A 26,271-nucleotide genomic window follows, 5' to 3' on the forward strand; every position below is an offset into this window, starting at 1 on the left:
TCTGCAGCACTGGACCAGGATGGAGGAAGCACATGGCTGGACCAGATGAGGGAAGCGGCACCATTGCCCTCACCTGTGGCTGGTCTTGCACAGATTGGTATCCTCACCACCCACACCAGGAAGAAAAAAACACCTCCCCTCTATGGCAGCTCGTCTTAGGGGGACATTTCCCGTCTAGGATGCTGCAGAGACAGTGATGTGAAAGAGAGAGAAACAAGACAATTTGATGCTTATCTATTTGTCATCCCAGTGACTGTCGCCAATGGGTAAATGGGCAGGAGAGGGGACTGCTGGTAAAAGGATGCAGGAGGAGCCGGGAGGGATGCTCAGACCCCAGAGCTATGGTGAGGTCCTCACTAATGGACCATGGAGCCACAGCTCCTGCTGGGAAGTGTTAACCACTGTCCTGCCTGGCTTCCACTGCCTGCTCTCACTTTCTCCCCTCTGTTAATTATTGCAAGGAAGGCAATGAAGGCCAATGTGCACCAAAGTCCAGTCTGAGTGAGAACATCAGCAGTTTGCTCGCAACCATGAGCTGGCCAACCCCAGCCTCCACGGAGCTGCCCGTGCTGCCGGGGGACACCGCAGTGGCCTTTGGGGTGGCAGACATCGTTGTTGTGGTTTGTTACTTCGCCTTTGTCCTCATCGTCGGGATATGGGTGAGTCCCCTGGGTTTACTTTCCCTGAGATGGAAAGCGTTTGGTCCTCCCCGGGGCCTGCAAAGGGCATCCTCTGCACACAGTTATCCCAGTGGGGCTGTGGGGTGACACTGATCTTTCTGTGAGCTCTCACCGCTGCTTCTATGTGGGGACAACCAAGGGGTCATTCCCTGGAGGTCGTTCTGGGCGTGATGATTTGCAGCACCTCCCGTGCTACAAAGCAGTCTCACACTGCGGTGTGGGCAGACAGGGGGCAAGGGGAAAGCCCAGGTTTGAGGTGAGAAGGTGGCTGAAATAAGATTTTAAATAGTTTTGGAAAGATTGTTACTGATTATTTGTTCACATTGTTTTGAAAATACCTCTTTCACAGAGACCTACAGTATTCTGGGTGGCTGAAGTGGTGTTTTTTCTCCTTCCCAATGGGTACATTCAAGGAGGTGTCATTAAATAGGTACAGGTGGCTTCTTTCCAAAGCTGGACTACCAGAAACCTTCACGGAGAGGCTGAAGCACTGGCTGAAGCACTGGCACACTTAACAGATACACTACCAAGCAGTTTTTGGAGCTGCTGCTGAGACTGGGCATTGAGGGTTGTCCTGGCAGAGCTGCTCACCGGTCTGGCTGCTGCCACGTGCACAAGCATTTGCAGCAAACCATTTTGTTATGGTGCCTGACTGCAAGGTCCTGGTTGCTGCAAACAGCAAGTGCTGTCAGCCCCAGCCACATCGGAGGGGCTTGCTGGCTTATGGACATCCTATTGCTCCCGAAATCCCTGCAGGTCTCATGCAGTTCCTGGATGGGGCTGCGTGATGTGGCTATACAAGTGTGGGGCTGCTGGAAACCCCGAATCCACAGCAGTGGATGGCCTTGATGGCATCCCGTGGAATACATTATTTTCTTCTGATTCCCACCCCTGCCATGTTCTCCCTTATTTGGCTATTATTATTATTATTACTATTATTATTATTTTGCTAGGAGTGCTGTACAATGAGGAGGGAAATGCTTCCTCAATTCATACCATAGTCAGAAGCAGGGCAACCTTGCTTGGAGGTACAAACATGTGTCTTCACATGGCTGAGAGCAGCCAAACTCCTAGAAATCTCAAATTAGATGTGTTTGACAGGGGCCCTGCTTCAGTCTGTGTCAGACCTGTGCCCTACCTGTGCTGCTATGAGGAGGGCAAGCCAGTTGACCGCAGTGACACCCAAGGGAGCAGGACTTGAGTGGTGCAAGAGGTTGCTAACAGGATGTTTCAAGGCTACTGAGATGGGTGTTGGGTCTGACTTGAGGGTGGTTGAATGGAGGAAAACACTTTTCTTTGTCCTGTGCTTCCAGTCATCAATCCGAGCAAGCCGGGGGACCATTGGAGGCTATTTCCTGGCTGGACGATCCATGACGTGGTGGCCTGTGAGTGAAACGCGTCCCTCTGTTCCTCACGGTTCCAAAGCAATTCCAGGTGTGAGGGGGGCAGGTCTAGCGAGGGAATCTAGTCCGCGTGTTTTGACTGTAGTCTTGGCATGAAGAGGAGCCAGCAGAAATCATCGCATGCAGCTTTGCTAACGGGCTGCAGCGTGGAGCTGCCGGGCCAAAAGGATAGTTCAGCATCTGCAGGTTTTTTACAACTCTCAATTACTCTGCAGTCAGCAATAAAAACGTTTGCGTTGGTGGAAGTGAGGGAGTGCTGGCTGCCTTTGAAACGCTCTGGCCCCAACTCACCAAAGATGCCGTTGCACCCAAGCCAAGAGAGCACTAGGTAATCTAGGAATGTGCTATCCGGTAGAAAAACATCTAGATGCTGAAGAAAAAAATAATCCCAAAGCCCAGGACTTTCTGAGCCCTTGCTATTTAGAGCAGAGTTGAAATTATTGGCTAACGATGTAAAAGATATAAACTTCAAACCACTGAAGTATAAATCTTCACTATGAAGAATAAAAAAATCTATTGAAGGTGCCTTTCCTTGGGAGTGAAAGGTACATATAAAGATAATTTAAAGTTTGAAAGGAATAAAAACACCACAGGAATAAAGATCCTTCTCAGCCAATGCCAGACTCCAGCACCATTTATCTCTCCGGTGAGCCGTGGGTAAAGGAATGTGCTTCTCAACCAAAACATGCACTTTTTTTCCCTTTGGATGTACATTGCCCATAAATTCACTAGGCTAGATTTTGGAACTCTTCCATCAGAGACACATACACCTCTCCAAAATCTGTTATTTCTTAAATGTTCTTTATGCTTCTGTCTCAGCCAGGCGACATTTAATAGAAAAGCTTAACTTGATGGTTTTCTCTAATTAGGAGGAGAAAAATTGAAAGATACTAAAATGGAACATTTTTCCCCCCAATGTCATTCTTAAAAAAAAAACCCCAAAACCCAACCAAACAAAAAAACCCCAAAATTCCAAACCAACCAACCAAAACTACCAAAAAACAACCCCAAAACAAAACCAACAAACCACACACAAACCAAACAACGAACCAAAACAAACCCCAACAAACCAAACAACAAACCAAAACAAACCCCAACAAGCCAACGTTCTTATTGCTTTTGGCTCCGGCCGTGGAGTCTGTTGTGTGCAGGCTGGCTCTTGGTAAGCCTGACCTACTGATATCACATTGCCGCTCCTGTGCGATCTAGCTTTTGTATTTCTGTGTCTGATATAGATACCAGGAAAACCATTTGCATCTTTGGAGAGCACCAGTCCCCACCTCGGTTGCAAATTCACGTTGCAGCAGCCAGCTCTAATCAGGAGCTTTCTTAGGCAAGAAGGCAGAGCTGTTGCAAGAATCGCTGGGGGTGCATTCATGTTTTACCTTGCTCAAAGATGAGAAGCTAATCAAATTCCATCATTCTTTATTTCATATTTAGCAGTACTAAGGAGAGAAAAGCTCCTTGTAGGTGATGCGGCTAAAAGGAGACTTTCTCTGGGGACAAAAGGGCTAGTCTTTTATTTTGGGTAACTTCTTGTTTAACCCTAAGGTTGGGCATTGACATAGAGAAAGGAGGGGAGGCTTTATTCCAAATTAAAGTAGTAATTAAGTCAGATAGTCTTTGCTCTGTTTAAAGCACCTTGGAGCTTGCATTCTTCTAATTAGGGTGTCAATGAGCCATGGCAGGGACAGCCTACAGTTAAAGTTAACCAGAGGCATGTTCCAGCCTACTGCAGAGCTGAATATTGCTGAACCTTTGTGTAGACGTTAAACACAAAAGGCCTTGTGTGTTCCCATCGTTGTCCTTGCTGTGGCTCAGGAATCTGCTCCAGGAGAGCACTGTTGTCACCCTGGCTGTGTAAACCACCACATGCATGTTCAGTGCATGACTTTAAAGAGCTTTCAGCACAGCAGAAGAGGGTGGCAGAGCCTGGCCCAGGCTGCCCAGGGGGTTGTGGAGTCTCCTTCTGTGCAGACATTCCAACCCGCCTGGACACCTTCCTGTGTAACCTCATCTGGGTGTTCCTGCTCCATGGGGGGATTGCACTGGATGAGCTTTCCAGGTCCCTTCCAGCCCCTGACATTCTGGGACTCTCTGGAGACATGGAGAGACGGACCAAGGCTCGGCAGGGTGGGAGAAGGCAGGTTCCTGGCTGAGTAACCAGGGAACAGGGAAATCCATCATGTTTCATGGACACCGAGGTACCTGTGGCTGCCACCAGCCTTACCTTCCCCTGCTGTAGCCCCCATAACAGGCACGTACCTCCAGGGAACCCCTGACCAAGTGAACCCCAATTCTGAGATTAGGCTTTGCATTAGGGTGGGGGTGGGCACGCCGACTTTAACATATAAAAACATAGTTTTCTTTAAGAAGAAAATCCAACTGTCCATTAGCACCCAGCTACCTACCTACAAGGAGACCAGGCCCTGGGGAAACAGAGTGTGTGTGGGAAATGATTGGGCTGATGCAGAAGTTCCTTAAGATGATTTTCATGGGTTTCGTGCCTGTGTTGTGTGTTTCAGATTGGAGCGTCCCTGATGTCAAGCAACGTGGGCAGTGGCTTATTCATCGGGCTGGCCGGCACTGGAGCAGCTGGGGGCCTTGCTGTTGGGGGCTTTGAGTGGAATGTAAGTCGGTTGTGTTGTCAACTAAGATGTCACTGTTTACAAGGAGACTGGGTGTTTGTCCCCAAAATCAGATGCTAACAGTATCAGTAACTACAAGTTCTCAAGCCTCAGGAGAGAAACCTCCAGACATTCAGACAGCCTTAAAAACATGAGATCTTTATTTTACTTTAAGTGGAATCCACTAAAATTATTAGCTCTTTGACCTTCCCAGAAGCACATGGCCGTATTTCTAAGCCTTAGTCTGCACTCCACAAGATTAAAATAAAAGATAATGAATGCTGAAAAGCTACTTAGATAATCACAGGATTCTGGGTACAGGAAGTCTGAGAAAAAACAGCATTGCTCTTAAACTCAGTGTCAAACCCATGAGAATCAACACCACGACGTTCACCTGTCAGCTGCCAAAATGTGGTGTCTCTGGGGTGAACACCTGGGGGTGAAGGCAGGACTCATTCTGCCCTGTTGAGGTGGAAAATTACCACAGATAGCACGTGGAGCATGGAAACCAGGCTCTTTGTGTGTGATGCTAATGACATTTCTCAGCTGCAGTGATGAGGAGTGAGATTAGTGCCAGGCTCACAATAAACGCCACTGGTAGTGGTGACTGCTGATAGTGCCACCAAAAGCTCTTCCTTGGGATTTCTATTCACTGCACTTTTTTTTTCCCCCCTCTCTAAACCATTAGGATCACCTTTAAGTCCTTTGTGAAGAAACCAGAGCCTGTGTTTAGCCTGGTGCATGTAGGACATACCAATATTGCTGTATTTAAGTAAATCTATACAAGTTATTTTAGAAACCCATGAATACAAGTGTGGGAAACTGCAGCGGGTCTGTGGAATCCTTGACAGAAAATATGAGAGTAGAGATCAGCCTTGAAGATATTAAGATTTACCCTTGAGAAGGATGGGAGTAAAGGAGTATCCGAAGATGTTAAGGATGTACCCGTGAGAGAGAAGGGAGTAGAAGAGTAACGTTGATGATAGCAAAATTAACCAATGAGATGTTAGTGCTGTAACTTGTAACCAATAGTGAAAAGACACATGAACTGGTAGAATTGTACAAAAATGCACTTGTAGCAATAAATGGCATCTATTACTTTCATCTTGAAAGAACTTGGTCCATGTCGTTGGTCCGTCTCAACCGCGACATACAAGATTGTATGTCAGGGCAAATCTAACTTCATGAGTTTAGATTAATTTCTTTCAGATTGGAAAGGGACCTTAGATATGCCATTATTCTCTCCTTTTGCAATGGGAGGTGGCTCAGCCGCAGGGACCACGTGAGTGTGTTTTACCTGAGCCAGTGGCTGTTCTCAGTCACTCACGATCTCTGCTCGCAGGGATCGTTTTCATTTCTGATAACTTAAATAACTGATCGAAGTGAAATCTGGACTAACGTAAGGTACTCGGATAAAAGATAATGGCCTGAGACAGCCAGGAGGTGAGGTTTGGTAATCCAGTGGCTTTATTTACATTCAAGATCTCCTGTTGGGCTTTTGCTGGGTTTCAAAGAAGGAATGCATGACGGGAGATGCCCTTATGCCTTCCAAAAGACCCTTTACCTGTGGCAAAGCAACTGAACTGCCCCTTTATCTACCAGCAACAGAAGCACATCTGTGTCAGCCTGCAAGGAGAACATCCCGGCAGTCTCGCTGTTGCTTATTTTTATGCTCTGCAGGGACAGTCTGCTGCCTCAGCCTCATCACTTGCTAATCAAGCAACAAACAGATGCTCCCATCTTGCTCTGAATCACTTAACTCTTCATTGCCACAGCATCAGTGGTTTCAAAGGCCACCAAATACATCACCACCCTTCAGAGATCCAGAGCAACAGAATCTTGCCCAAAAGACCAGGAGATGGCACAGGTTGTGCCACCCGTGACTGAGAGACACAGGGTTTAGGAGGATAAATTGAAAAGCTTCTAATTATATTAAAGTTATTCCCCCATTTGCCATCCCATCTTCTGAGCAAGGAGAAAAAGTCAGACTGCTTCCCAAATATATTGCATGGCACTGTACCTGTCTGCTTTGTTAGGATGTCCGCTTAAAAGAAGAGGAGAAGGACATTCCCATGTGTTGAATCATTTGCCTTTGTTTTTTCTGTCTCCTTAACAGGCTACCTGGGCTCTTCTGGCTCTTGGCTGGATCTTCGTGCCTGTTTACATCGCAGCAGGAGTTGTCACCATGCCTGAATACTTGCAGAAGAGATTTGGAGGGCAGAGGATACAAATCTACATGTCCATACTGTCCCTCATTCTCTATATATTCACCAAGATATCCGTATGTATCCAATTGAACAAAACCCTTGTGTCCGGGGCAGCGATCGGTCACCCTGGTACAATGCAGAGCTGCTCAGAGATAACTCAGATGTCCTTGAACGGACAAGCTCAGCCACCAGAAACAGCAGCAGTGCGTTAGTGTCCTGCTTTGCTCAAGTAAATACCTGCCTCTGTATTGATCATGGAGACATATATATGTAAATATATATATATAAATACCGTGATCCGTCTCCCTGCTTTTCCTCTTCTGTCAGCTCAAACCTTAGGTGATGCAGACACGGGAACTGCAGCATCACCCCATCTGAGGATCTGGCTGGCTGCATCTTGTAGATGTGAAATTCTCTTAAATTATCATAACTCTGCTGTTGTTCTTGTAGCTCAGTTTTCAGCATTAGGCATGTTAGGGTTATTCCTCTCTCTTCCTGTCACTTGTGTTGTATAAAAAGGGTATGGCGAAGGAGAGGTAGGCTCTGGCTCAACGCAAAACTCAGCATCTTTCCTAGATTGCTTGTAGCATTGTACCCAGCTGGTAGCCAAAAACCAGTGTAAGCTACTGGGTATTTCCCTTCATTTAAATGCCATTAATGAAGAGGCAGAACTTATGCTAAGAACTACCTGTGCCTTTGGAGGGAGAGGACTGTATTTTAGAGTCCATTGCAGAGATTGAAAATGTCAGTGTGCTGTCTCCAGCTGATTGTCCCATGGCCAGTACAAGTCAGTCTTCACTAGTCACTACTGAAATATTTAGATGTCAAGTTGCCTTGGAAGACATTGAGAGGAGATGAGGCACCCTGTGCCTTTTGCAGCTGGCTTCAGGGTCTTTCTCCCAGGCTTATTGTGTCCCAGCTCTTGGGAGGTGCATTAAGAGGAGTTCCGGGCTGGGAATGTGGGATAGATTTCTGTCTCTAATGGCCAGCTCTTGGTCATGTCACCCATTACTGTCACCACCGCCTCCAGGAGATTAGTTCTGTGGGATTGAAGCATTGCCCAGGATGAGGTCTTGCAAAGAGGTGTTTGAAGCATGTGTACCCTTGAGGGGTAAATGGAAGATCTCTCCCGCAACAGCACCACAATGTGCACAGCTGTGCAGCCGGTGTATGTGGAAAAAAACAGACCAGTCTTTCAAAACGACCTTCAGCAGAGCAGTTTTTGCCTGTGCCTTTCGTAACAGGACCCTGGCCTCAGCCACTGCTGTTTCATCTCAGTGGTTTCTCCTCTGTGCAGCTAATTCACGCGTGGCTGATGGATGTGGCTGGTGTTTATGGGCATGACAGGTGCTTTCTATTAAGCAGCGCTATTGTTTGTGGAGAGCTCATTTAGCGGCTGGCTGGACAGCAGGCAGTTGGTTACAAGAAGGATTTTTCTCCCTGTGCTTTTTGCCCAAACATAGATTAGCAACTGGGGCTTTGCAGAGTCTTCTCTGCTCACAAAGAAAAACAGAGATCTCAGTAAACAGTGTTGTCAAAGGGCTGATCCTGCATGGTTGCAGAGGTGTTTGTGTTTCCTGCTGGGAAGTCAAAAAGCAGCAATCGCGGTGGTTTCTGCTGACCGTGTTTGTTGTGTCTCGGGGTTGCAGGGGTCAGGAGTTGCACTGGCTGCTTGTTTTTAACGTGCTTTTTTCAGGCACAGCAAATAGAAATCTTGCCCTGTCCCTTCTGCCTCCCTTGGCAAACGTCTTTGCCTGTATCTCACCCTATAGCAGATTTGCAGGTGTCCTTCGGATCGATTTCCCAACATACACATCTCCCATGTCACCTTCTGCATTTGAATGATGTTATCTGTGTAATTCCAGGTTTTGCCCAGCTTCTGGTTTCACTCACTCTGCCAGTAGAGCCAAACAAAACAGAGCCGATGGGGGTTTCTGTATTTCTAGTGAGGTTCTCTGCAGGTATAACCTGTTTTTCTGGAGTCATTCTGGTATGTTGAGCTGCATGAATAGAACAGCAAGCTGTTGACCTTTTCAGATAAATAAATCACGGCACAAGACATCAATGATTCTTCAGGGCTTTTTTCAAGCTGGAGTATCGCCTGGCCACTAGGGCACCAAGACATAGTCTTGGGAAGAACCTGTCTCTGCTATTTACCCCCTTTCTCTCCTGTGTCTGCCTGTGGATACATTGGCTCCTGCTCCCCATGGAGGTCTTCACAGTCAGCAAAAGGAGTGGCAATTTCCACCAACACATGTCTGTGCCAGGGAGGGTTACATCCCATGAAGTCTGCCTGTAAGACAGTCTTCTGGTTGCTTTGTAGTCTCTTGGTGTGGCATCTTGATTTTCGTCCTCCTGCTGCCCCATCTCCCGGGTGCTGGGAGCTCAGACTCGCAGGAGGGACTTTCTTCACCCCAAGAACACGAAGGCTCACAGCCAGCAGCCCCGTGCTCTGTCCTCTTCCACCTCACCTTCGTGGTGTCCTCCCTCCTCGATGCTTTCAGCCTCAGAGCCCTGCAGGCTGCTTTATTAGATTTCACTTGCACGAAGCATCACTAATGCCAGATTGCCCTTGTTTTGTTTAGTTTTGTCTTTTTATTCCAGACCGACATTTTTTCCGGAGCACTGTTCATCCGAATCTCTTTGGGCTGGAACCTCTACTTGTCCACTGTGGTCTTGCTAGCAGTGACTGCTGTCTACACCATAGCTGGTAAATAGCTTATTCTAAAAGAAACACTACAAACTGGAGCGTAGGATTTAAGTTTTCTCTTTCCTATGCAGGGGAATGTTAGTGTCTTCAGATATTGAGGTGCTGAACTGCCTCTCCATCCTCTCACAAACATGGAGTAGCCCTTCAGGCCATTCCTAAATGAAGGGCTTGTGACAGCTCTAAGATCCAGGGGACCAGCTCCAGGCCATGTTCTCACAATGGGTCTGTCCTGAAATCACAGGGCTGGGGCCAAGGAAAGCTTTTTTGGGGACCTGTTTCATTGCACATGGTCACACACTCTCCCTGTTGTCTCTGGTTCTCCTGACAGGTGGTTTAACGGCTGTGATATATACAGATGCACTCCAGACCCTGATCATGGTGCTGGGAGCTTTGGTGCTCATGTTCATAGGTGAGGAGAACCTGCAGTGGCATCATATATGGGTTTAATGGTCCCAAAGTTAGATCTTAGCATGGTACCTCATCCTTTCATGTATGGTACAGCAATGAGTTTTAACCACCCATAGAAGTGATGCCAGCACAACTCTTATTCTCCAAGTCATCAGACTTGCTTCATGCTTTGCACTAACTGAATGGAAGTGAGGTTCTGGATAAGCACCTTGCTGCTTTGGGTTTCCCTGGCATTGCCAAGGAGCTTGCAAGCCTGCATTCCCAGAGCCAAGTTCAGCTCTCACTGTGCTTATGTAAATTCAGAGTAATTCTGCTGACTTTCCCTGTTGACTTTGGGAGTTACTGTGCGTTCAGCTGGGCGTAACTGAGCATTATGGAAAAATAAAAGAGCAAGAAGGAATTGACCGTCATTAGTCTTTGCTTTAAGCCTTCTTGGCAAACAGAAATACAGATATATCTGTTTAATGTCATACCTTCTTGCTGCAGGTCTTGGAGGGTTTATGAGCAAAGACTAGATGGCTGAGGACATTGCGGGATTTAGGATAATGGAGATTTTCTTGCATTGATCTTCTTCCAGGGTGCACTGTTAAATTCACAAGGACTCTGGGCAAAATGCAACTGACTCCTGTAGAAACCTTGCCTGCCAAAAGTGAGGGTGGAATGAAAAGAAAGGAGATGAGAGGAAGATAGGAGAAAAGTAATCATGAGACTCAGATAAGGAAATAACTTGCAGGGAGCACCAGACCTTAAATCACTGGCATTTTCTTTTCAGGATTTGAAAAAGTTGGCTGGTATGAAGGACTTGAGGAGAAATACAGCACAGCAATACCGAAGATCATAGTCCCAAACACGACCTGCCACCTCCCGCGTGCGGATGCCTTTCATCTGTTCAGGGATCCAGTCACAGGGGACATTCCTTGGCCTGGCCTTATCTTTGGACTCTCTGTGCTGGCTCTTTGGTGCTGGTGCACTGACCAGGTAAAGAAAGTCCTTCCCTCTCTAGGCAAAGCACCACACTTATTTCCAGCGCACTCCTCAGTTTGTGGGTCTGTGAGCTGAAACGTGACTGTCCCACCATACAGGAACGTGTCCTGCTGTGAGTACCGGGGCTCTTCATGCAGTCAGTGTGACAAGGATATGAAAATATGGATCTAGACCTGGGTCTGCAGTGACCTTGTATAGACCTCCAGACAAGCCGTTCATATTCCCAGAGGTCTCACGTTTCTTATTCCTTTCCAAGCTACAAACAATTGATTTCTCAAGGCACGGTGCTTTCGTGCTTTAAGGTGGGATAATTATGAAAACCCACCACTGCGCTTTTACCAGAACACTCACAGTCTGCTTCCCTCCGTGTCTCTTGCTGCCTTACAGCTGCTGTTTCCAGTCCTCAAGGCAGCGTCGTTTCAGTCAAGGGCAAAATGATTTCTGTAAAGGAAATTTCCACGCTGCCCTGTCCGCAGCTCTGGGCATTGGCAGCAGGCTGCAGGCAGCCGAGATGGGAAGGCTGCCATTGGCATGCAGAACGCCCTGGGATCCTGCCGCCTGAAAGTCACCCGTGAGAAGGAGACACACAGAGAGGAAGGATCCAGCTCTCTCTGTAGTGCTTCTGTTTTACTCTCTGCTCCCTTTCTGATTGCAGGTGATAGTCCAGAGGTCTCTCTCTGCAAAGAACCTCTCCCATGCCAAAGGTGGATCGGTGCTGGGAGGGTATCTGAAAATCTTCCCCATGTTTTTCATCGTCATGCCAGGAATGATCAGCAGAGCTCTTTACCCAGGTAAGCCTTCCCCTGTTTCTTGCCACTGGGCTTTGCACCTGCTATGGCCATTAATCCCACACAGGTCCTCCAGCGCTTTTACACCTCAGAAACTCGGCTGTCCTGCAGGCACACTTGTATATACTCCTATTGTTCACTGGTGTTCCCATGTCCTATTGTACACTGAAGTTCCCATGTCCTATTGTACACTGATGTTCCCATGTCCTATTGTACACTGAAGTTCCCATGTCCTATTGTACGCTGATGTTCCCATGTCCGTCCTCCACTTCCAGTGCTCCCACAGTAGCAGAAGTAACTGGGACTACCCATATGGGGCATATTTTGCCATTGGGGGTATATAGCTCTGTGCTATGGACATGGCATTCATCTGTCTATCTGGGGGAAATCAGTGGGATGAAATACATGAAGGACTGAGGTTACTATCGTTAGGTATTTGGTGAGAGTTTTAGCAATCATCCGCCACACCGATTCACGCCATTCCTTGTGGGTTACACAAAACAACGCTCCTTTGTGAAGGAACAAGAGTTCCCTCGTGTTGTGTCCCAAGGAGCAATCGCTGCTGGTTTCTCCAGAGCAAAGCAGGAGGAATACCCTGGGTAGCAGGAGCACTCCTGGAGGAAGCTGTAAGTGTCTCAAGTGCCTCTTTCCCAAATTTCCTCAAACAGGAGCAGCTCTGCCTGCAACACCCTTGGTAACCCAGCTGACGGGTTTGTGGAAACAGTCCAGTTCCCACAAACAACAAATTGTCAAGGATTACAATTACGCGACATCAAAGAGAGTTATATGTGTACCCTGAATAGAATTGCAAAATGTCATCTTGAAGTTTCACCTTTATTGTACGATGTAAAATGCTCTTCAGCTCCACTCGTGCGAGCTGTATTCTAGCAGTGCCTCTGAATTTGTATGAAACCACACAAGGCATCAAGATTTGTTCTCTTGGATTAAACAACCTATGGCTCAATGGGGTTTACACTGACTTCTTGTTCTTTTCTTGTCTTCTGCAGACGAAGTGGGCTGCGTGGACCCGGACGTCTGTAAAAGGGTCTGTGGAGCTGCAGTGGGTTGTTCCAACATTGCCTACCCCAAGCTCGTGATAGAACTCATGCCCGATGGTGAGAAACCTTTCCCTTTGTGCAGGTGGGCTTGAGCCCCCTCTGCACGGGTGATCACACCGCCCTTATCCATCCTGACGATAAGAAGATTGTTCTGCAGTGCTGAAAGAAGAATGTTGAGAGGCCAAAGGTCTAGGTCTGATTTTTTCTTTCCCCTCTTTCTGCCCAGGGCTGCGGGGTTTGATGATTGCTGTGATGATGGCAGCCCTGATGAGTTCCCTCACCTCCATTTTCAACAGCAGCAGCACCCTCTTCGTTATAGACATCTGGCAGCGGATCCGCAGAAAGGCTTCGGAGCAGGAGCTGATGATTGTGGGCAGGTCCTTACATTTTTTTGTGTCTCATTGCTTTCATCATCTGTTTTTGGTGCAGTATTTACATTGTTCAGTCTGGACTCACTAGGAAAAATCTGCTGCCTAAAATATAGGACAGGAATGCAGCCTGGGAAAGAGCAGCGCGTTTTCCAGCTCGGTCTTACATAGACCTGCTCAAAGAGAAACACTAAGCATACCAATGAGCTAGGTAGATCATTGCCTCTCTCTTCTCTAAACTTAACATAAATACTGCCTTAAATATAACTTCCAGAGAAGCCAAAGGTGCTCTGGAATCACTGTCACCGGAGCTCTTTAAGAGCTTGTTATTTTTGCACCAGATGGGAATGATACATTGCAAGTACTCCTCTTTTTTCAGAGAAAAATGCAGAGAACTGGGCCTCCCAGCTCTCTCTCTCTCTAATAAGTCATAGAGCCCTTTGCGAGCAAGCTTTGGTACTGCATTGTATCAGAGACAGATAAGCTTCTCCTCCTGGTAGCAGAATTTAAGCTGCATTGTGCATATTTGTGGTGCTTTTCCTCTTCCGTCATAAGCATTAAGTTTATAACATTAGTTGTGGGGTAAGTGAAGGCCGCAGGGAGTCTCATAATCCACCACTGTAGAGTAGCGAGACAGAAAGTACTGCTTGTCCAGCAATACGGAGAAACCTCTATAACATCCAGTGCAAAGATCAAGTGTTACTGTTTCCCTGAAAATAAGACCTACCCTGAAAATAAGCCCTAGCCTGAAAACATAAGCCCTACTCCAAAAATAAGCCCTAGTTACAGTTCAGCTATACATGTAAAAAAGTAATAAGTTTTGGAGCAAAAATTAATATAAGACCCTGTCTTATTTTCAGGCAAACAGGGTAAGTTATGTACCTGAGACCCCAGAAGCAATTTTAATAAGCAGCTGATTAAATGGAATTTGCAAAGGCATGTTACCCGCTTGGAGAGGTGGCAGAAAGATTGTTTCAACAAACAATTGTTGAATTGACTTTCAGAGGAGAACAATCTTCTCCTGTGTACACAGAGAAATGTTCTTCTGGAGAGTGATCTGGAGATCTTTTATTAGGAGATTCTGAGAGCAATTGGAAGTGTGTTTTGTCGCAAAACTGAATTTTCAGGTGGACACCAGCACCTGCAGATATAGTATAATTTTATCCTTCTCTTTCAGAGTCTTTATCCTCATCCTTGTGGTCATCAGTATTCTCTGGATCCCAATCATTCAATCGGCCAACAGCGGCAAGCTCTTCGACTACATCCAGTCCATCACCAGCTACCTCGCCCCACCCATCACAGCGCTCTTCATCTTGGCAATCTTCTGCCCGAGGATTAATGAGCCTGTAAGTAGAGTCTCACAACCACTTGATATACGTATTTAATTTCATAAAATAACTAACTAACTCTCCCCTCACTATGTAGCCTTTGAGGCTGTTTAAACTTTAAGCCAGCCCAGCTGAAGTGTGACGGTTAGACAGCCTTTCCTTGGCACGCCTTAGTGGATCTTAGCCCAGTCTCTCGTGTACGTGTCTTGCTTCCAAGAAGCCACTGCAAGTGGTTCTTCTTGGCAGTCTCATTTGAAGGCACAAAAGGCAAAGTTGTTCTGCACTTTAGGGCTGATGTGTCCAAGTCTAGTTGGAGGCATGTTGCTAGGAAGAGACTCTTGCTTTGTCTGCTCTCTACCTGTTCCATGTTCAAGGGCAGAAAGTGAGGCTTTTTAACCGAAAACATCCTCCTTTGATGCACATCAGTGTGAGTTTGCGTCAGGCATAAAAGGTCTTAATCTAAGAAAGAGCTGAAAATTAAAAAAAGAGAAGGGAAAACTTGAACCAAAAGTAACATGCAGTGACCCTTTCTTTCTGCTTTCCTTTCTCAGGGTGCTTTCTGGGGCCTCGTGGTTGGGCTGGCTGTTGGGCTCGTTCGCATGATCATGGAGTTTATTTATAGCGCACCATCGTGTGGCGAGGAGGACAGACGACCAGCTGTGCTAAAGGACTTGCACTACCTCTACTTCGCCCTCATCCTCTGTGTCCTCACCGCGGTTGTCATCGTCCTCATCAGTCTCTGCACCCCACCGATCCCCAAAGAGAAGGTAAGTGACGTGCAGCGGCGCCCTTTGCTCAGAGCCCCCGTTCGGTTTCCAAAAGTCTCCGAAATCTGTCCTTTTCCTCCCACGGTTAAGAAATGGCATGTAATGCATGTGCTGCAAAGCAGCCCGCGCTCCTCACCCCGTTCCCCAGGCTGCACAGTGTTAATGCTTCCTGAGGCACCAAGGGCTTCAAATTGAGTGTCAGTCCCCATGCTGTGCCTGGAGCTGGGCAGACACCACAGCCCATCATAACCGGAATAAAAAGAAAGACGGGGAAGGAGATGAAATCATATTACAGAGCACTGCTGAGGAGGAATTAAATATATCTAATTGTAGCATCTACCCCGTTTCAGCAGAGCCAGCATCAATCTTGCAGGCAAACAAGATTAATATCTTTTGCAACATGGGCATTTAGGAAAATAACATTTTGTCCCAATGTGATCTCAATTACATTTAATAACTTGGAGCCAGGCACAACTTTCTTTTACTTAACACATTGAAATTGTGCAGAGTTGGGAGGCTTTATATAATAAAGCCTTAAAGCAACACATCCCAGTCCCAAGGTTTAAAGCAGCTGCCAATATAAAAAAACCTGCCATCTGCCTCAAAGCAAAAGTTACAGGATAGATCTAAAAGACCCATTTTTCCTGTCCAACTGCATGAGAGAATGAGGGTGATGCCATCATAGCATTTACTATCTGTTGCTTCCTCGTAACTTGTAAAGCATTAACCAGTTCCATCAATGTTTGATTGAACGTTAGTGGTGTCGAAGATACGCAGCTCCTGGAGATCACATGAAGGCAGGTGCTCAGCTAGAGGAGAGGGGCAGAGAGAGATTGTCTTTGTATCTGCTTTGAGATAACGTCTCAGCTTTATTAGCTATATCAGAGGATTCACATGGGAGAGAGAAATACTGGCAAGGAGGCACCATTAGTTCTGCTGCTTACGTTGTTCACTGCTGCGCAGGGGTGGCCAGATGGTTGCCAGCAATTAATTACTGTGGTTTAATGAGTTCCCACTCATCATCTGACCTGTGATAACTAAACATGTGCAGTGGTCCCTGCCACAGCAACAGCAAGATAAGGTGTATTAACGTAGTGCTGGCAAACAGTGAATATCATACCAATAGTTAGGAAAGGAAGAAACTGGCCACAGCACCTACGGGCTTTTTAGTCTGACCTCAGAGATATAAAAACACTTAAACCAGGTTTTAAATGGGGGACTTCAGGATGAAGCCCTGCTATAACAACACCAGGGAAGCAGAGGTTATGATCATGAGAGATTCCTTAGAGGAGATTTTAAGTAGAAATAGGTGATTTTTATAGGTGCTGGACTTAGAGAACCTTAGCTGATGTTCTTCAAAGAAGGGCTGAGTTCTGTGTTTGATTCTGTATAAGAGATTTTTGTTCAAGAAAAATTAATAAGAATTAATGAGATTGCCTGTGGCAGATGAGAAGCTGGACAGAGTGACCCAGCTCAATCAACTGATGATGGTGATGACCATCCATGTCCCTACAGACCCTCATTATCTTCTCACCACAAGGAAAATGAGATGGGCTGCTGGACAATTTGTGGCAGTACACGGTAGCTAATTCCCTCTTCCCATAGCGTGGTAGGAATGGGAGAGTCTGCCCCTATTTGGTTTTCAGTCTGATTTCCATTCAGTTTCTACTCTTTATCCCCAATTTCAACAGGAAAGATCTGACCTTGTTCCTCAGGGAACAGCTTAGTAAGTGGTTTTTTTATGGTGAGTTGGGTGCTGACATTATCATGCTGCTGCCTATCTGGCATGAATCCACTATTTTTCGTATTCCCTCAGTCAGACTCACACCAGCTTTGCCCTAGACATGAGCATAGGGGTAGGTTTGGACCACTCCTGGTGCCATGGTTCCTCATGGTGTCCTGCAAGCAGGGCTTGTCTCCTCCGCTCAGGTTAGTCTGTGGCTGTGCTGAGATAACTCAAGAACAGGAGGTTTTGGGAAGGAAGGGTAGGAGGTAGAAATCAGGCTCTAACACTCAGGGGAGAAACTGGCACCTCAACTTTGTGTTTGACCACTAGATGCCCTCAGGTTGCTGGGGTTTGGTATGCAAGTGGGCAAAGGTTTGGTGAAGAACCTCTAAGTCCTCCTGACAGTGGCTGAAAGGGGAAGGCTGGTCCTGGTTGAGGATACCTGAAGCTCTAGTGCTCCCCAGTCCCATGGGCTGGTCAGTTCACTTCATGAGCCTCAGATATTTAGCCCTAAAAATCGCATGGGGGTAGTTCTGCTCACCCTTAGCTGCGCAGTGCTTGGAGCTGTAATGATGAAAGACACTGTACGAGAGCTGGGAATTACTCCATCTATTTTGTCAAGCAAAAAGAAAAGAAAAACAAGCTGCCAAAGAAAAAGCCAAGGAAATACAGTGACAGATCAGACTTCGGCAGATGTAAATCACCACAGCTCCATTGCCTTCAAAGACCAGGAGCAGCTGTTGAGCACAGTTATGCCACTTCACACCAGCTGAGGCTCTACGCTGGACAGCTTTAAATATTGAATCTCAATGCTTTTCAGATAGTAAATGGGCAAAAGGAGAAAAGAGATTTGTATCTGATGTTACAGTGCTATAGCTAATGTGCCTGGCTTTACATGAATTACAATCCAAGAACTGCAAGCTGTAGCATTTTCTCCTGCTGTTTTGGACTCTCTCCCATCCCTGTGGTGATTGATGCTGTGCTGGAAAACAAGTATGCAAGGAATTTGTTTGGTATGCTCCAGAGTTCATATGTCTTCATTGTAGGTAGTCCATATTGTGTCACGCCGTCCTTGAAAACCCTGCAAAAGAGCTTACAATTAAATTTGAGACTGTGAAGCTGAAACACAACTGTCAGGTGCCAGATGGCATTTTGGAACAGAAGGATTTATTCTAGTTTACAAACAACAAAAGAAAAACTTTGCTTAGTTCTTGCAAACTCCCTCATCCAAGGAGAATGTGAAGATGAAAAGGGAGAGGAACAGCCCACAAAGCACAAATGCTACACAAGCAGGTCACGTCCCCAGTGGTCACAGGGCTCACCTAGATGGGCTGATGGACCAGCAGCTGCACCTGATGTGCTCTGGAGTCACAGATGTTTTCCCTGCGTCCCGAGGTCTGGATTCGGTGCCTCCTCCAGGAGCACGGCCCAGGAGAGCAGCAAGCCTGCTGTGGCTGCCCCAAACCCACACCTGCACTCCTGAGACACTGCGACCCGAGCTCTGCAGTGGGGAGCTCCCTGAGCTCCATCGTGCTAACACGGCTCCCCCCAGGCAGTAGTTCTCCTTATTTATGTATTGCTTGCCTTCTCCAAGCATGGAAAACGTGCCATCTTCTGCTTCCCCATCCTTCATGCATCAGTGCTGCTGGTGCGCCCCAGCACGGGTCCTTCTGGTGACAGCAAAGAGGGGACCTCAAGGATGCAGCCAGCCAAAGCTCACCCCAAGGGAGCCTGAAGCTGGAGCGTGGGTGTGATGCTTCACCGAGGAGCCCTCTAGGGTGGCCATGGCCGGATAAACCAAAGAAAAAACACACCTGGAATACTGTGTCCAGTTCTGGCTCCCCAGTTCCAGCAGGACAGGGAACTGCTGGAGAGAGTCCAGCACAGCTTACAGATATATAAAGGGTGAGTGTCAGGAGGTTGTCTTCTCGGTGACAACCAATGGTAGGACAAGGGGTAATGGGTTCAAACTGGAACACAGGAGGTTCCACTTAAATATGAGAAGAAACTTCATCCTGGTGAGGGTGTCAGAGCCTGGCCCAGGCTGCCCAGGGGGTTGTGGAGTCTCCTTCTGTGCAGACATTCCAACCCGCCTGGACACCTTCCTGTGTAACCTCATCTGGGTGTTCCTGCTCCATGGGGGGATTGCACTGGATGAGCTTTCCAGGGCCCTTCAACCCCTCACATTCTGGGATTCTGTGAAAGCAGCAGCGCCTGGGTGGGTCACTGGTGTGACGTGCAGTGAGGTTTCCTGTGCATCCGTGCTACTTTCAATTGGGAATTGCTCCATTTGGTAAAGTCTGAGCCCAAGGTAGATTCCAGCCCTTGCAGGTTTTTCTGCAATGTGAAGAGACAGTCAGTCAGTGACAAATGGGAAGAGGCAGGAAAAGAAAATAAAGTTTTGGAAATCCTTTAGTGCTCTGAAACTTCGCTGTTCAGTGACATTTCCTAAGTGATTAAAAAAAAAAAAAAAGAATCCTTGAGAAAGACGAGGATCATCAAATCAAAGCAATTTAGCACATAGTGACAAGAAAGATTAGCCCTGCCCAATGCTCATCTTGGTTGAAAATGATTTAAATAAAGCTATAAATCTTCTGGAAATCATGCAACATTTTGTGTCAGCCGGCAACTCCTGCCTAGATTTGCGTGTGTAAAATCCAAGAATTAAACTCACATTACTTTGTAAGTGACCCCTTCGTTTCCATGTGGGCAGAGTGGGGACGCAGCCGCTCAGCCGCCAGATGTGTGACTCTGGCTGCCCCGGTGTCACCACTGCAGCCTGCCTGTCCTGGTCCCATCCCGCAGTTCCCCCGTGTGCCGTGCTTAGCCAGGAATGCATTAGCCCTGGTTAAAATGGAAAGACCCGAGCCTCTGGGGTGGTTAACCCCACCACACCCAGTATCACAGTATGTTTGGGATTGGAAGGGACCTCAAAAGCTCATCCAGTCCAATCTCCACATGGAGCAGGAACACTCAGATGAGGTTACACAGGAAGGTGTCCAGGTGGGTTGGAATGTCTGCACAGAAGGAGACTCCACAACCCCCTGGGCAGCCTGGGCCAGGCTCTGACACCCTCACTAGGAAGAAGTTTCTTCTCAAATTTAAGTGGAACCTCTTGTGTTCCAGCTTGATCCCATTACCCCTTGTCCTATCATTGTTTGCCACCGCGAAGAGCCTGGCTCCATCCTCATGGCACTCACCCTTTATATATTTATAAACATTAATAAGGTCACCCCTCAGTCTCCTCTTCTCCAAACTAAAGAGCCCCAGATCCCTCAGCCTTTCCTCACACGGGAGATGCTCCACTCCCTGCAGCATCTTGGTGGCTGCGCTGGACTCTCTGCAGCAGTTCCCTGTCCTGCTGGAACTGAGGGGCCACAACTGGACACAAGATTCCAGGTGTGGTCTCCCCAGGGCAGAGCAGAGGGGCAGGAGAACCTCTCTGACCTACTGACCACCCCCTTCTAACCCACCCCAGGTCCCATTGGCTTCCTGGCCACAAGGGCCCAGTGCTGGCTCATGGTCACCCTGCTGTCCCCAGGACCCCCAGGTCCCTTTCCCTACACTGCTCTCTAATATGTAATTTCCCAAGCTATACTGGAACCTGGGGTTGTTCCTGCCCAGATGCAGGACTCTACACTTTCCCTTGTTAAATTTCATCAGGTTATTCCCTGCCCAACTCTCCAGCCTGTCCAGGTCTCTGGATGGCAGCACAGCCTCTGGCGTGTCAGCCGCTCCTCCCAGCTTAGTGTCATCAGCAATCTTGCTGATAGTGCACTCTATTCCCTCGTCTAAATCATTAATGAATATATTGAATAATATTGGCCTCAGTACTGACCCCTGAGGCAAATGGGCCACTGTGGGGTTTGCAGGATTAATGCCTCCTGTGTGCTCGCTGTGTCCTAGGGAGGAGACTTTCAGACTTACCTTAAGAGTTTCAGACCTCCTGACTTTGTAAAGCAGAGCAGGTAGCAGCCCCAGCAGCATTTCCAGGACTGACGGTTGTTCATGGCTTTTGATGGTCCTGAAAGACTGCAGAGGGAGGTAACGTCTTGTATTGGCCCAACTGAGAAAAACTGTAATTAAGAAAACAAACAAAAAAAGCAAAACCAACAAAGGGAAAAGGCATTTGGACATGCAGGTCTTACAGTGCATGCCCAGAGCTCAGTTTTTCCTACTTGTAACTATACCTGTTGGTCTAATGCCTGGTATCATCCTCCCAGCGAACTGTGAGTTGATATTCACCATCATGGCTCTGCCTGCACACACAGTTGTGCTTCTCAACCACACGCAGCCAGAGAGCAGAGACACAATATTGCTGCTTTTCCCACTGCGAGCCCTGAGATCAGCTCGTTTGGAAGTGCAGGTTGCTGCTTTGATGAGAGCTTGTCCTAACTGTGGCGTTTAATGCTGACGTTGTAACAGTTTGGACATTGCGCGGTTTCCTGGAAACCGGCATCTCAAATGAGACGCAAGATCCTCAAGTCCTTTCCCATGTCCCAGAGAAGCAGCTGCTCAAATACCAGTGTCCCCTTTGGCCATACATCTGCATGCCCACACTCCGCTGATCTTTCTCTGCTGAAGGTACCATTGCTGTGTGTGTGATGGGCTGTATCCAGAGAGGGTTGTGTTGGCTTCCTTTTTCTCTTTTTAATTGACTTCATTACCCTTCCGAGTCGCACTGCTGCCATGCTGGACACAGATCATCATTATTTGATGTCAATCAAGTAATCCTAGTGAATAGGAAGCTGCTTCTTCACTGTCTACTAAAAGGTAGAGACAGGGATGGAATAGGTTAATTTAAGAAAGTATAAGGAAAGAAACTAGATTAATTCACACTTTTTCTCAGCTTTTCAGCTCCAACTAGATGGTACCAGCCTGTTTTTTTTCCAGGCTGTGGGCAGCTGTGCAGAAGAGAGGTGCAAGAGAGTGGGGGAACAAACGTCGCCCCACAACAGGTTTCTCAGCACAGTCTTGGATCTGTGCCCAGCAAAGAGGGAGAAAACTGGTGTGCCACTTTGGGACTGGCAGGCAGTAACCTGATTGTTCGCTGTCCCTCTTTGCAGCTCGCTTGCCTGACGTGGTGGACGAGACACAGAAGAGCACCTGCCATTGACCTGAAGAATTACAAGAGCGAAGCAGCACAGATCAACGCGGCCAATGGAGAGAGTGACTTGGTGGAGAGCACAGGTTCAGGCGCTAAGGAGGAGGCAGGTAGGGTGGCTGGCTGTGAACAAGCACGCTCGTGTGCATGTGAGTGCACAGCCCAGCGCTCACAGAGTCCCTCTAAAGCTCATGAGAGGCCATCTACTGCACTGACTGGAGTTGGTGCGTGTACTTACAAGTATACCAGTTATGAGGATGTGACAAATGAAAGTGTTGCTGTTCTTGATCCTCCAACATATTTTTCTAGCATTTCCCTTCATGTTACAGTCCTCTGAATGGTTCAGAAGAGCTGTCATTCCTGAAAAACAAAGAAAACCCACCATTCAGTAAAATGCTCCTCCTCCCTAGACCAAGCTGTTTACCCAGGCACACTACCCCAGTGCAGCTCTGCCCAAGTCACAGCGTTACTTGAGCACTTCATGTCTGGACACTTAATGGTGTGCTGGACTTGTGAGACGGGAGTCAACGGCCACCTACAGACATCTCTGGAGAGGGTGAAGGTCTGTGCTGCTGGGACGTGGCTCCTCTGCCCACTGACACCGGGGATTTGTGCCATGACACTGTGTCTATTTGTGTCTCACCAAGATGATCTCGAGGAGCTCCATAGCACTACTGCAGGCATAACCAAGGCAGCAGCTACCACTAGGGCCGTGAACGTCACAGCAGGCTCTGCCATTTCACCTTTCAGCACATGACAGTGGCATCTCTTCCTGTCCTCATCACTGCTGGGAGATAAAACCCTTGTGCATGTGCTAGAGATGCCTCCTCCTTACCCCGTGTGAGCTCTGCTGGCCAAACTCTCTCACTGATGCTGTAACATGCTGTATCAAAATAGCGTCACGGTCTGAAGGGACCATGAAACACTGGGAGCGGGTATGTGCACTTTCTGGATGTCCCAGGATAAATCTACAAGCCTCAGTTTTCTCATTTACATTATGCCAATAGTATCTTTCGTCTTCCATAGGATACGAGCCATAATTAAAACTCAGACCCAAATTGTTTAAATAGTTGTCTGTTACCAAGGGTACTTAATAAGAAGGAAGGCAAAGAGTCAAATGAACCTAAAGAGTTGTCAGGAGACAGAACATTAGCAGGAGAAGCAACATAGGCTTTCCTTTTTCAGAGCAGACAGAGGTTTATTCTGCAAATCCACAACTTTCTGGTTTTGAGCTTCACCTTCCAAGGTTACAGAGCCCAAAAACTCAGAAGAAAGGCACACACAAAAGATTTCTTGACTCTTTCCCTGTGCCGATCAGTCCAAAGGATATTGGTACCAATTAAAGCCAAGCTAAACGGAAGTGAACAAGTACAGAAACATTATTTTCTCAAATTAGAGTAAATTTGGATTTAAGTTGAATGCAGCCATTCAGCATTATTTCTTATTTCTTATCAATTCATAGTTCACTTAACTAGCTCATATTTTTATAAGCAAATGTCTTGGCATTTTGGTAATTAGTAATGATGGGCAAGGAAATGCGAAACAGAGCAGCTGACAGTTTAATGAGGTTTGGGTTTTGTTTTCGGGTAACACCTTTTTCAAGGCCTTATGACAGTCTGCATTCCAAAGAAAAGAACAGCCAGTGAAATGCACATGGCCCAGGGCTGACAATTAAAACATATACTTCATCCGGCATGTCGTGTGTAATAAATAAGCCGGGAGATCTCTAAGTGGACCATCATCCTGTCAGGAATTTGTGAAAGTGGATGGAAGCAGAGTTGGGGGAAGAGGGCTGCTAATTAACTAATGAACAACTGGTGTTGCAATCAACCAAGTGTAATCAGGCTGTGCTGCACATTGTTGAGGCAGAGCTTTCCCTTCCCACCTCCCACCATCATCTAGCATCTCCCATCCAAGGTGCACCTCAGGCCCCACTCCAGACTGGTCAATACACTTCCAAACAGGCGGGAGGAAGGAGGAAAAGGTCCCCGCTGGATGGTAACACCCATTTTTGGTCCATCTCTCCCAGCAGCCAAGCCTCCCTGCTGGAAAACGCTCTACTTGTGGTTCTGCGGTCTGTCCGCCGGCCCCGCGCCCACCCTGTCCCCCGAGGAGAGAGCTGCCCTGCAGCGCAGACTCACCAGCATCGAGGAGAAGCCCCTGTGGAAGACTGTTTGCAACGTTAATGCGATTCTCCTGCTCACCATCAACGTCTTTCTGTGGGCTTATTTCGGCTGAGGTGGGTTCAGGCACCACGTGGCTTTGGTTTTGCTCAGCAGTCCTCATCTTCATGTCTAAGCTGGAGGCGTCGGATGACAAGGGCACTCGTGATGGTCCCCGGAGGTGCCAGCAGGCGTTGGCGCAGCCCTTCCCTGGAGGCACTGCTTGCTGGAAATGACTGCAGGGCTTAGCTTCCCTGTAAGATATGGGGTGACCAAGACTCAGCACTGGTCACATCCAGGGTACAGGGGACGTGTGGGACAGTAGGTGAGACAGGAGACCTGGACTCAGTTTTAAAGGTGCAGAGCCGAGCCCAGTAAGCAGCAAAGGCTTTGGAAAGTCCAGCTGTGGCGTGGCTAGGTCCTTGCTCCCCTCATGCAGCAGCTCAGGGCTGACTTTGCACCACTGCCTTTAGGGGAAAGACTTCTTAAGGGCTTCTGGTTTACACTGATGTGGGGAAGGAGACTTAACCACTACCTACAGTTTCTTTACATGGCCCAAATTCAGATGGGGTTAGTGGGGGGCCCCCCTGGATTAGCTCAGCAGCAACGACCCTGGCTCCCACAGCCCAGGACCTGTGTTGGACCCCCATTTACTGCATTGGCAGCAGGGAGAGGGGCTTCCCTGCCCTCCCCAAAATCCCCCCATCTGCCACATGACAGTGGGTCTTGCAACAGCCTGAGCTGTTCCCTCTTCAGGCCAATCCTGTCCCTTAACAGCATTACCAGCAATAAAGGTGCCTTAGTAACAAAGCCAATTCTGACTTTGGGTTATTGTGGTTATATATCCTGCACTGACGCACAAAGGTCTCTCTGGGACTATGGTGACCTGGCTGTGCTAAGGAAAAGAAATATCCCTCCTTGGGCCAGGTCCAAGGCTGGACTTTGCCCTCCTTAGGCAAGTCTAGGCTCCTCTGCCTCATCTTGTCATCATCATGAAATGTGGCATGACCATAACTTTTTAAACCGCCCCTGGAGGGAGATAAGGCAGTACCCACTGTTAATATCTTTGTCTGGTGGTCAAGATGCTCACCTGGAGAAGGTCCCCTGCGTGGGGAGGCGAGGGCACGCGGTGAAGCACGGTGCCCTAACGATGAAGAAAATGAGTCATGATCCAGCAAGGAGTGAGAAATGCGGCTCTGGGCACACCTGGCTTGTGGTTCCACTGCCCATCCTCAGTCTGGATGGATGAGACCGAATTGGCCGTGCAGGATGGAGTCTGTGCCGTGCTCATGGAACTCAAGAGAAAGGTCTAAGAGGGAAAAAGTAGATTCACTTTGAATAAGAGAGATCTCAGCCCCATCAATGGGCCACCCATCCCCGCAGGACGAGGCACACGAACCAGAGCTTGCCTTGCCTTTCCACTATTCAATTTAGAGCAGGTGGTGCCCAGATCAGAGGGTACCTGAAAACATTTAGAGAAAATCAAGTTACCAGCTGTGATTAATAGCTGGCAAATGTCTAATAATAACAGACACATTTTTAATGCATTTAGAAATACCAGGGCTCTCACCCAAATAAAACACTCTTTTCCTAACGGGAATGATCAAGGCCAAAACCCCAAAGCCCATGACAGTGACGTGCAGCACCTGTGAAGAGCTGTATCTCTGAACACATTGTGCTGCAGTGAAACAGGGGCACTTTCTAGAGCTGCGTCAGTTGAAGACCCACAAGCAGGCTCTGCAGGAACCTTTTCAGAGATACATGAGGTGGGACGAGCGCAGAGCTTGAGCGAGGCTGCGTGTCAAACACCAGCCCACCCGGTGCGGGCCGAGCTCCCCGGGGAACAAGGATCATCCGTGGCTGCAGCAGCCGCAGCCCCACAAGCAAAGAACGAGCAAATTCATGGGCTGCGGAGGAGTTTTTAGGAAAGGCAGGTGGGGAGTCAGTGCCA

The 26,271-nt window shown here is 47.7% G+C and overlaps 1 protein-coding gene across 1 annotated transcript; it reads left to right on the forward strand.

Moving 5' to 3' along the window:
- Positions 1-530: 530 nt before the first annotated feature.
- On the forward strand, positions 531-24,396 carry SLC5A9 (solute carrier family 5 member 9; the record flags this gene model as incomplete). Its single annotated transcript, XM_080348729.1, has 14 exons — positions 531-659; positions 1,994-2,065; positions 4,609-4,713; positions 6,827-6,991; positions 9,522-9,627; positions 9,956-10,036; positions 10,808-11,013; positions 11,675-11,810; positions 12,815-12,922; positions 13,092-13,242; positions 14,411-14,579; positions 15,113-15,328; positions 22,121-22,268; positions 24,188-24,396. 14 exons carry the CDS (start codon positions 531-533, stop codon positions 24,394-24,396), a joined length of 2,001 nt encoding a protein of 666 aa, XP_080204855.1.
- Between the last annotated feature and the right edge of the window lie 1,875 nt (positions 24,397-26,271).

Source organism: Nesoenas mayeri, assembly GCF_963082525.1.
Source record: "Nesoenas mayeri genome assembly, chromosome: 8".
Classification (NCBI taxonomy): Eukaryota; Metazoa; Chordata; class Aves; order Columbiformes; family Columbidae; genus Nesoenas; species Nesoenas mayeri.